At 53.3% G+C, this 11358-nt stretch overlaps 1 protein-coding gene across 1 annotated transcript; it reads right to left on the bottom strand.

Annotated features, from left to right (window-relative positions):
- Positions 1–13: 13 nt before the first annotated feature.
- Positions 14–10547, bottom strand: SH2D7 (SH2 domain containing 7). Its single transcript, XM_004018087.5, has 6 exons — positions 10347–10547; positions 8859–8948; positions 5424–5589; positions 4961–5146; positions 2634–3371; positions 14–1215 (listed from the first exon to the last, which is right to left on the bottom strand). Exons 1-6 carry the CDS (start codon positions 10520–10522, stop codon positions 1165–1167), a joined length of 1407 nt encoding a protein of 468 aa, XP_004018136.1. The 5' UTR covers positions 10523–10547; the 3' UTR covers positions 14–1164.
- Between the last annotated feature and the right edge of the window lie 811 nt (positions 10548–11358).

Genomic DNA, 11358 nt, shown 5'->3' with positions numbered 1-11358 from the left:
ATTAAGCTCTGCATTCCCACCTTCGGCACCAACTTTATTTCAGTGCTTGTGTCCTTGGGAGGAGACATATCTGGGCCCCAGATCCTAGGGAGCTCCATGAAGAGCCGATGTTGGGTGAAAAATCATCTCCACGTCCCTCATAGTGAGAGCCATTCCAGCGAACGTCTGTATCAGGCACGGGGCCAGGTCCATGGTGACCAGTCACATAGGGATGGCCGGCAGGCGCCCACTGGCTGGCTCCAGAAACTGCCCAGCAGTGCTCAGGCTGAGCCTGGGCAGCTGGCCAGGTTTGGGCCTGCGTTAGGAGGGGTCTGAGAGCCACCCCTAAAGACCACCACTGGCTGGAGGCAGAGCACAGATGAGGGTGACCTGGTTATATAGGGAGGTCAGCAAGCACACACTGGCTGACTCCAGAAACTGCCCAGTGGCGCCCAGGCTGCTGACTCTGCAGCCTCAGGCAGGTTGCTGCTCCTCTCTGGTTCTCTGTCCCTCCCCGCCCGCCACCCCGCTCACTCATCTGCAGCAGAAGGGTCGGACCAGGGTCTGCCCAGCTTGCATTATGAGGCCCGCATAAAGGTGGGGGCGGAGAGGGGCAGAGGGGATGGCCCCCAGGAGCTCAGCTGCCCCAGGGTCAGAACCTCCCCTCTGAGATGGCACTCTGCTGCTGCTTCCCACCCCCGCTCTCTGATAGGGCCACAATGAGGGGGACTGGTTTTGGTCTCCGGAGCAACTGTATAACATCACTCAGCTAAGATGCCAGCCATGCCACAGGGCCTGTCCCATGCTCAGTAAGTGTTCAGTGGTGGGAGGCCAGCTCCATCAATCGTCCAGGAGCCCCCCAGCCTGCTCATCTTGGAAGCGGGGGGTGCTCACCCCTGCCTTTGGCTGGTCCCCCCTCCTCTCAGGCTGTGACTTCCTCTGGATGGGTGGGAGGCCCTGGGGTGGGGAGTGGGACTCAGTCCTGAGCAGCAGGAGACTGGAAGGTCCCCTTCCACCCTGTTGCTGGTGGGCACCTAGGCTGTCTCGGAGCCTGGTTCCAAAGCAGGCTGGTTGGGTTTGAGGGTCCAAGGGGTGCCTTCAAACAAGCTGAGAGCTTCCTAATAACCTCTGGTGTGTCCCCGGACCCAGGAATCCCACTGGTGGGCCGCTGGAAGCCAGGTCTCCTCAAGGTTTGTGCTTCTTATCTGTGAAGAAGAGCCTCCGGAGCTTGTCAGGCTGCAAGGAAGGACAGGATGCTGGAGCCTGGGTCCCGGGACAGGGCAGGGAGAGCCAGGCTCAGAGGGTCCCTCCACAGGGACTGGGAGCTGGGGCCCAAGGCCAGAGAAAGGCCAGGTTGGAATGCAGATACTAATTGCTCCGCAGCCCCTCACAGCACCAGAAACTCCAGCCCTCTGGTTGGGATGAAGAACTCACTCGCTCACACCCCCTTTCCTTCACGGGGTCTCCGGAGGTCCCCACCCCAGCCCTCTCTGCCTCAGCCACGCCCTAGATAGGATGGGAGGTGGTGTATGTGGTGCCTTCAGCACCCAGAAGTACTAGGCACCCGGAGGAGGAGCAGACGGGGGATGTGGCTTATGTAGTTCTTAGAAGGACTGTCCACAGGCAGGATCTGTGGTCCTGGGAGTCAGGACCTCAGAGGCTGTCTTGAACCAGGGGAGTTCCCTGTCCTGGGGTAAGTGGGTACAACCCTGCCCCGAGGGAGGAGCTGCAGAGCTTCTGGTGAAGGCCTTTCATCTGCGATCTCAGGGTTTTACTGTTCAGGCTGGGAGAGGAGGTCTGCACATGCTGGAGGTCTGAGGCTGCCGCCTTGGAGAGGGGGCTCGCCTGGCTCATCGGCTCCAGGTACAGGCAAGTACACTGGGGTGAACCCTTAGGAGGGTTCCTCTGCCTCCCTGGGAACTCTGACCCCCCTCCCTCCATCCTCCTGGTCTTTGCTCCCCCCTTTCTCCTTTCTTAGTCAGAAACCCCCAGGAATAACAGTTATCTATTGGCAGCTGTCTCTGGGCTGTATCCTGAGCACATGGGGATGGCTAGCATCATCTCCTGGGCAGCCACCCCTGGACACAGCACAGAACCAGCCCATTTTACAGATGAGGAAATGGAGCTAGATCCTGGGTAGATGCTAAATAAGAGTACAGGAGGCCCAGCTAAGTTTGAACTTCAGATAAATAAGGAATAATACAGTACTGGTAACTATGCTAAAAAACATTACTCATTGTTTATCTGAAATTCAGATTAACTGGGTGTGTTGTATTTTATCTTGCTGAATCTGGTGATCTTAGTTGCATGGGAAACTATTTTTCCCAAAGCCACATGGGTAGGGAGTGCCTGAGCCATGAAAAGGGACAAGGCAAGTCAAACCTGGAGCCAGGGTCCTTGTCCACCTCTCTGAGGCTCTGAGACCCCTGCAGTGGCAGGAGTCCTGCCCCAGAGAAAGACTTCAGAAGGGCCTGAAAGTTCCCATCTTGCATCCTAACCTCTGCCTCTCCCACCTTCTCCAAGCAGAAGTCAGGGCTGGGAAGTTCTGGGTGTGGTGCTGACCTGACCCACCCGTGTTTGAGGGCCACAGGTTCCCTCCTTCACCAGCAGCTCCCTGCGGGCTGGCAGCCACCCCGCCCCACCCTGGAGCCCACCTTGTGTGTCTGTCCAGCCTCCTTGCTCCTGGCTGCTTGGATTTGTGTGTCCGTCCAGCCTCCTTGCTCCTGGCTGCTTGCTCCTGGGATTTGTTCATAGGTGTGTCTGGGCTCTGGGAGCTCTGGGACCCCCGAGATCCTCTCATAACCACAGTCCATGAACCCTGAAAGCTTGCTGTATATGGGGCTCATCCCAGAATAGGGGGTCCTGGCTGGGCCCCCCCAGCAGACTGCAATCTGCTCATAGGCACTGCCGCCTTCCCTGCGTGGCACATCCCTGGCATCCTCAGGGAGGTCTTCTGTCCAGATGGACTCGTAGGTGTCTGCACAACTGCTCTGGGAGCAGGGCTGGGCCCCACAGCTCAGTTTTGGAGACCCCTGGCTCCAGGTAGCCCCTGAGGATCCTGAGGCCTCCGAGCTGGAAGGCAGGAGGCGGCCCCAAGAAGTGGGAGACACTCTAGGGCCCTGGTCTGGGCTCACCCCAGAGAGGGCAGGTCCTGGGCCATCAGGCTTGTTCTGGCTTCCATCTGAAAGTCTCCTTGGGGCCTCCTTGCCTGGAGAACAGGCCTGGCTGCCACCTGGACCTGGCCCCTGCCAGCCGGATACATCTGTGCCCAGGCCTAGCCGGGCCTGGTTCATCTTTCTCAGGTCTGCATAGATGATGTTGTTGGAGCCTCCAAAAGAGTTGCTCAGACGGGAAGCTCTCCTCTCCGGGAGGGGGGGCGCCTTGACAGGGGCCTGGAGAGAGGGACAGAACTTCTGAAAGATTACCCTGCCACCAGGCTGCCCTCAGCTAAAATGAAGCTTGCTCAGAGAAGCTGAGGACCTTGGCCTTGGACTCATTTACCTGACTGTTATGTGCAGGGGTTGGTGGACATTCAGGGTCCCTGCCAGCTTCATGTTCTAGGACTCCTGAGTATGGTCCTTACATTGGCATTCAAGGTCAGGGGTCATGAGCTCTGTCTCCCACCGGAGATCATCCTGTCCTGCTCCTCTCTCCCCTGCCCCCCAGGAAGACCCCTGCATTCACCCACTTACTGCTCCCTTCCCCTTCAGAATAGGCTACCCTCAAGTCCATCAATTGTGTAATTATTCAACAAATATTTAGTAAGAACTGTGTAGACACTGTCCCAGGTGCCAAGAGCTTCATAATGAGCAAGACCACCTCTCGGAAGTTTACGTTCTAACCTGGAGATGGGCGACATACTACTCTGTTTTTGTTTAATGTGGCTGATGTAATACATGATATAATAGCATGCATGCTCAGTCGCTCAGTCGTGTCTGACTCTCTGCAACCCTATGGACTGTAGTCCACCAGGCTCCTCTGCCTATCACAGCAAGAACACTGGAATGGGCTGCCATAGCCTTCTCCAGAGGATCTTCCTGACCCAGGGATCGAACCTGCATCTCTTGCGTCTCCTGCATTGGCAGGCGGATTCTTTACCTCTGAGCCACCTGGGAAGCACCCCCATATAATAGTGTATCACAAGATAATATACTGTCAGCTCATGATCAGTACCATGAAGAAGAACAAAGCTGAGGAATGGGATCGGGACGATGGCAGGTGGGAGATGGGATATTTTCCACAGTTTAGGCGGTCCTTTCTGAGGAGAGGGCATCTAAGCAGAGAATGGCATGCAGCGAGGGTAGCAGCCATGTGGGCATCTGGTGGGAAGAGTATTCCAGGCAGTGGGTCAGCAAGTGCAAAGGCCCTGAGGTGGGAACAAGGCTGGTGTGTTTAAGGAAGATACAAAGGCGAGTGAGGTTAGAGAAAAGTGAAGGAGGAGGAGAGGGAGCAGGGCCCCTGAGGAGGCTCTTGTGAACCCTGGTGAAGCTTTCAGATTTTATTTTAAACCAGAGGAGAAGCCCTCGACATTCTGTGATCTGATATATATTAAAAAAAAATAAGTCTCCGTGAGTCCCTCCTGCAAAGGCGCTACGGACAATAAAGTATTGACTCACAGGCACCCCACTCTATAGTTTACAAAGGGATTTTTTCTGACATTGTATATCCATTCCCTCATTCAAGCCTCAATGGAACCTCAGGATTGGTAAACTGAGACTCAGAGAGGTTATGTGATTTGACCAAAGTCACTCAGACAGAAAGGCCAAGCCAGGGTTTGAACCAAGTCCAGGTAGCAGAGGCAGGCATGGGTGAACCACTGGGTGATTCCGAACTGGGCCACTCCTCTCCCAGAGGGCCTGGGAGTCGGCCTCCACAGCCTGAGGGGCTGGCTGGGGTGGCCGCTCCAGGCCTGACTGTGGGCGTGGCAGCCACATTCCTGGTCTAGCAACCCTGACCCTCAGTGGCCCAGAATCCTTCTCACCTCCATGCTTTCTTCCTCGGAGAGATTCCAGGGACTTGCATCCAGGCTCCTCCTTTTGTGGAGGAAGGAGACCTGGTGCTTTGGAGAGGCAGGGGGGCTGCTGGCCTTCTCTGGTGGGTATTCCAGGCTAGGATCAGTTTGATGGAGGCCCAGGGTGATGGCGTCATAGAGATCATTGTCCTCCATCTGGGGGAGGTGGAGACACAGCAAGTGTGTGGTCATACACCCTTGGTTGGCCTCTAGCCTCCTGCCAGAGACTGCTGGCCAGAGCCAGAAACATCCCCACCAGGTCCCAGACCTCGGCTAGAACGCTGTCTCCTTCTCCCAGGACCCTGCACTGAGTGCCCATGGGTGGCAGGAAATAGAGAAGGCCAAGAAAGGCATGTGGTCCAGTGGTGGACACCCCTGGCCTGGGTACTCTGCCCCATCCCCCACCCCACCCCCAAGGAAGAGGGGTACCTACCCGAGGGCAGGCAGCAGACAGGGTCTCCCCGAAGGGCTCAAACTGCACCTCCTGGTAATGGTGCACGAGTTCCGCCAGGGTGCCGTGGCTCTGGGTGTCCCCTGAGATGAGGTAGCGCCGGTTTCGGAGCTGGTTGATGACAAAATGCCGGCAGCGGTCACTGCCCCTGCAACACAAGGACAACCGGCAGCTCTGCCTTGGCCCAGGGCCGGAGCTGACCCGGGGCCATGCTGCTCTCTGGGGCCTTGACATGCCCCTCTGGAAAGTAGGACCTGACATCCAACAAGCCCAGCCTTGCAGGTGATGGGGAGCTAGGGAGTGGGGTTTCAACCCACCCCCCCACCTCCCCCTCATCCCCCCCACCCCCGTTCCCCTGCAGCATCAATCAGGGAGGAAAAGGCAGGGGAAATGAAGAACTCAGCTTGGGGCTTGGATGCAAAATGTAAAGGGATGACACAAATTCAGTAATCAGGACAACTAATAATGCAATTATTTTAGAAAGTCAAAATTAATACCAAAATATCCATGATAGGTAAAACCTCTGTCTTAAAGATGAGGTCCAACCCCACACTTGCACACCTTGGCCTCACTCCTCTCACCTGAATTCTGGCCAGGTGGAAAAGATGGAATTCCAGCTTCCATCTCCCCCAGCCTGTAAAGTCCCAGCCTCTTCATTTTCCTTTTTTATGGGAGAGTATTGGGCTTCCCTGGTGGCTCAGTGGTAAAGAATCTGCCTGCCAATGCAGGAGACTGCAGGTTCAATCCCTGGATGGGGAAGATCCCCAGAGGAGGAAACAGCAACCCACTCCAGTATTCTTGCCTGGGAAATCCCATGGTCAGAGGAGCCTGGCAGGGTTGCACGGGGTCCCAAAAATGTCTGTGGGCTCACAAAGAGGCAGACACGACTTAGTAACTAAACAATAAGGGTAAAGCATACATCCTAATTGTGCCGCTCAATGTATTTCCCATGTAACCACCACCTAGAGGAAAACAGACAATATTTCCAGCTCCCCAGAAGATTCCCTTATGGCCCCTTCCAGAGTAGCCATCACCCTGACCCCCATCGTCACAAAACAGTTTTGCTCATTATGGAAATTCACATATAATCATATTTTTTTTCATGTCTGTGTAGAATTAGCTTCTTTCCCTCACCGATAGGTAGTATTCCATTTAATTTAAATATCCACAATGTATCCATTCCGCTGATGGACATTTAGGTTATTTCCACATCTGGGCTGTTATAAATGAAGTTACTCTGAACATTCTTGTACATGGCTTTTTGCTGAATATATGTATTCACTACTATTGAGACTATCCCAGAACGGAGAGTTGGTGGGTCTGGGATACCCTTATGCTTAGCTTTAGTAAAGTATGCCAAATTGCTTTCTAAACTCACTGCCAAGTATGAGAGCTACAGTTGCTCTGTGTCTTCACAAACTGTTTCGTAGCCTCCTTCTACTGTAACCAGCAGTTGATTGTGGTTTCAGTGTCTATTTCCCTGATCACTAAAGCTGCTGAACTGTCCTTTTTGGGTACCTCTGTTTTGCCTGTGTTGTCTTTGTCTTACCAATTTGCAAGAGTTATTCATATATTCTTGATATGAATCCTTTATTAGGTGTGTGTATTACAGTACAAAACCTCTCTGGCACTGTGGCTTGTCCTTTTATTCACAGAATGGTATCTTTTGATTATAAGAGTTCTCAATTTTAAGAAACTCAATTGTTAAGCTTCTCTGTCAGTACTTTGGGGTCTTATTTAAGAAATCTTTGCCTACCACAAGACCACAAAAAAATGTTTCCCATGTTTTCCTTTATAAGCGTATTGTTTTGCTGTTCTCACTTGAGTCTATGATGCATCTAGAATTATTTAAATTTTGTGTATGATGTGAGGTAGGGGTCATTTTTTTTTCATTTGGATATCCAATTGGTCCCACACCACTTATTGAAAAGACCAGCCTACCCTCATCCCTCAGCCCTGAACTACAGTGGACATTTGTTGCAAATCAGGTAAACCAAATGTGGACATTTGTTGCAAATCAGGTAAACGAAATGTCGGGGACTGTTTCTGGATTTGTTGGTCTATTTGTGTATCTGTGAGGAACCCTACTTTTATCTCTTTAATGAGTTGGCATTCTACCCAAAATCATGTTTGAATAATAACAATAAAAAAAAAGGCCTGATGCTGAAAAGACATTGAAAACTGCTGAGTTTGTATATTTCAAACGGAGAAGGCAATGGCACCTCACTCCAGTACTCTCGCCTGGAAAATCCCATGGATGGAGGAGCCTGGTGGGCTGCCGTCTATGGGGTCACATGAGTCGGATACGACTGAAGTGATTTGGCAGCAGCAGCAGCAACAAGTAACATTTATTTATTTACTGTGTTCTGGACACTGTACCAGCACTTTTAAAGGTCTAAACTCATCAAACCCATTCAACAATTCTATGAAGTAAATACTGCAATATCACCATTCTACAGATGAGGAAACATGGGTGCAGAGAGGCCAAGGAACTTGCTCAAGGCAGGATTTGACCTGGGACAGTCAGAACAGATGATAATTTTGAATCTGAATCTGAGACCTTTGAGAGTTTCCCTGGAGCCCCAGCCTGCCTCCCTCCCTAACTGGGGGTTGGTGGCAGGGGGAACTTCTTTCTTTTTCTGCCTCCCCCCCTCGAAACCTACTCTTGGGTCAGGCTCTGACATCACCACCTCTGACTTCATCCTGCCTATCTCGTCTCCTCGTCTCTAGGACCACTGCCTTACACTAGTCTAGATTTTATCATCGAGCCCAGACCTCACCCCTCTGTGGTCCCCATTGCCCCCACACCTCCAGTATCTGTCTTGAGTCCTCCTTCCATAGGCTGCCTGCAGGTTCCTTGCAAAACCTAAGTTTGACCCGATGACTCGTCATTGTCTACGGACGTAGCCCAGCATCCAAGGCTATCCTGAGCTGCCCCCTGCCCTCCTCTCCAGGCACTGCTCCACTGGGACCACGCATCCTTCCACACCCAGCAACTTGTGGGGTCCCCAACACCTTAGTCTGCCTTGTCTCTCTTCTTTTGCACATGCAGTTTGATCTACTGGAAATGCCTTCCTAAATCCCATTCACACCTCCTTTCCTGCCCAGCAAGTTGCTTTCTTCCTTCTATCCTGGACTCAAAGTTCACCTCTGTGAACCTTCCCCAGTCTTCCATCAGGAGGAGGTTCTCCCCTGCCCACCCCTCTGACTCACCCCCTTGAAGGCAGAGGCTCCTAGTGGCCGGCACTGCTCAGAATGCCTGATGGACATGGTTGGATGAGTGAGGGAGTCAGAGAGTGAGGGCCTGGGGAAATCCCAGCAGTGTGGGCTGGTGGAGACTCGGAGTTTATTTGCAAGGCTGGCTTATGGGAGCCAGAGCCTGCCTGCCTGCCCTTTGCAGAGGGCTTCCTCTCTTACCTGTAGGACAAGATGTAGCCGGTGGCCCGGTCACTGAGGCGGATGAGGAAGGAGCCAAGAGCTTTGTCCCTGAGCAGCTGCTCTGTCTGCCTGGGCAGAGGACATGCCATTAGCCAGGGCTGGGTCCCCCCAATAGCAGCAGGAGTAGCCTAAGTCAGACCAGCCTCAGAGTCGCTGCCAGCCATGCCCCAGACCCAGAGCAGAGACCTCCAGACCTTTCTAGAGAAATCCCTCAGAACTTTGGCTGGTTCTGTGGCCTGTCTGGGCTCAGTCAAGCAAATTCAAGACTCAGTCTGGCGCTGGGTTGGAGTCCTGAAGTCACATACATTGCCCCACTTACAGCCTCACCAGTGGGCACAATAGCCACTGCCCCTTTCCACCTGAATGGCCCTATAGCAAGAAGGATTCCATATAGCTGGGGATTTTCAGTTGTGTGGATCCTTGCCTCAGGGCTGCTGTGCACAGCAACGTGTACAATTGCTGCCCAATTGTGCAGGATGTGTACTGCACAAGAGTTTCTGCAGGGAGAAGGTGCTATGATATCTGGAGCCTGACCATGATAGCAACTCTTAGGTTCTCATCTTCCTCCCTTGCACATCCCCTTCAACCCCAGGCAGCGATGGATACTGCTAAATAATGCCAAGTATTCTGGAGGCATGGTAGAAAATTCCAGCTGTCTTCTGATTTGGCAGTACATAGACCAAATAGTTCCTCACCCACTTATTCACCAAATACTGAGTGCCTGCTCTATGCAGGATCAGCTACAAATTTTGCAGAGTTCAGTACTAAATGAAAACCTGGAGCCTCTCAGTAAAAAAGAATTTCAGCATGGGGACTGCAGTGTATTCAGCCAAGAATAGGGCCCTTCTGAGCAAAGGGCCCCGTGTTATAACACAAGTTGATGCCGGTGAAGCTGGCCCTGGTTCAGTGCTAAGGGCTGGGCTGGGAGGACCCAAAGGCTGGCCGCATCCGTCATTCCTTCAGCAAGTGCTTTGGCAGCTTGGAGACCCACCCCAATCAGAAAGCCAGCCCCCACATTTTGGCGTTTATTCCTAGAGTAACTGTATATCCAGGGTTGCCTGGGACAGTTCCCACTTAAAACAGGTCTCCTAGTAAATTCTCCACTTACTGATAGTGTTCTGGTTGGGATGATAAATGAAACAGCACCCCTAGTAATTCATCAAGGTATTCAGAGCTGGTCTGAATGCACTCTGATCCGGCCTGCCGCCTCCACCCCCCTGCCTCTGTTTTTCTGGCAACCTGGCAGCCCCAGCAAACTCATAGCGGGGGGCCAATGCCTTCACCCACCTTGCCCACAGAAGCAGCCGTCAGAGAACTTGGTGCTCCTAAGTCTGCTTCCCCACCCACCACCTCCTGGGGTCCCTGTCTCCCCCATGGAGAAGGCAGGCACCAATCTGGTCCCAGACCATTTTCTCGGCCCCGAGGGGCTATTGGCCACGCTGGGTGTATGGACAGGGGCAGCCTTACTTGCGGGTGATGAATCCGTGAAACCAGGGGGGCAGGGCTCCGTTCTGCAGAATGAGGGGGGCTTGCGTCTCCATGAACCAGCTCAGGGCCAGCTCCTGCAGCTCAGCCAGGGCCTGTCTGTCCCCAGCCCCCTTGGGCCCCTTGCCCAGGCTGAGCTGCCTGAGGTGGGCCTCCATTCTGGCGAGCACTGAGGTGGAAGCCGAGCCCAGACCACCCGCACGCCTCTATATCTGTGTGCGCCTGATGGATTGACGCCTCATTTGCCTGAGTCCATGCCCTCTCCAACCGCCCACAGCACACAGGAGCCCCATTGTCACCTCTGACAATGTGTGGACTGGTTCCCCTCTCTGATGCTCTGAGGCGGGGCACCTTGGCTGGCTGGGGACGCTGGGGGAGGGTCACATGAGCAGCTAGAGAGGCCTGGGGGTGGGTATCCCTGATTTCCTGGCTAGCAGATGAGGCACGGCACTGGATTTGGCCCCTTCCCCCAACCTCCGGTCTTTGTCTCGGCTAAAGACCAGACTCTGGCTAAAGGCCAGGCACTGTCACTCTTAGCAAAGTGGGGACTTTAAATTCTACTTGTCCTTCCTTCATGGAGGCCACTTGCATTTTGGTGAAGTTCCGTGCTGGTGAATTCCTCCTTCCACTCAAGCTTTACTGTCGACTGTGTGCCACATACTTGTGTGCCCTGGGAATAAAGCAGTAATCCAAAGAGCATTTTGCCTTGTGGCACATACATTCTAGTGGAAGGACACAGGCAGTAGACAAATACATATGCAGAATACGGTGTCGAGTGTAATAAGCACTCCAAGAAAGAGAGCAAGAAGATGAATGGGTGTGTTATTTAGATGGGGGGTCAGGGTTGGGGGAAGCCTTGTCCAGAAGGTGCCACTGGAGCAGCAAAGGAGGAGGCTAGGCTGGTGGCCGGGGAAAAGATGCTGCTCCCAGAAGAGAGAAAAGCAAGTGCAAAGACTTTGAAGTGGGCCTCTGCTCTCTGATCCCCTAGCAGGGC

This window comes from Ovis aries, chromosome 18 (genome assembly GCF_016772045.2).
Source record: "Ovis aries strain OAR_USU_Benz2616 breed Rambouillet chromosome 18, ARS-UI_Ramb_v3.0, whole genome shotgun sequence".
Classification (NCBI taxonomy): Eukaryota; Metazoa; Chordata; class Mammalia; order Artiodactyla; family Bovidae; genus Ovis; species Ovis aries.
Note: the sequence above shows the minus strand (reverse complement) of the source record. Positions and strands in the feature narration are given on the sequence as shown.

Excerpts from the sequence above, each read along its gene's own strand:
- SH2D7 (XM_004018087.5), bottom strand. The coding sequence starts at position 10,522 with ATGGAGGCCCACCTCAGGCAGCTCAGCCTGGGCAAGGGGCCCAAGGGG. Across the intron at positions 5,147-5,423 it reads TGTCTGCTGCCTGCCCTCGG|ATGGAGGACAATGATCTCTA; the intron begins GTAGGTACCCCT and ends CACCTCCCCCAG. Across the intron at positions 3,372-4,960 it reads CCGAGGAAGAAAGCATGGAG|GCCCCTGTCAAGGCGCCCCC; the intron begins GTGAGAAGGATT and ends CCCTCTCTCCAG.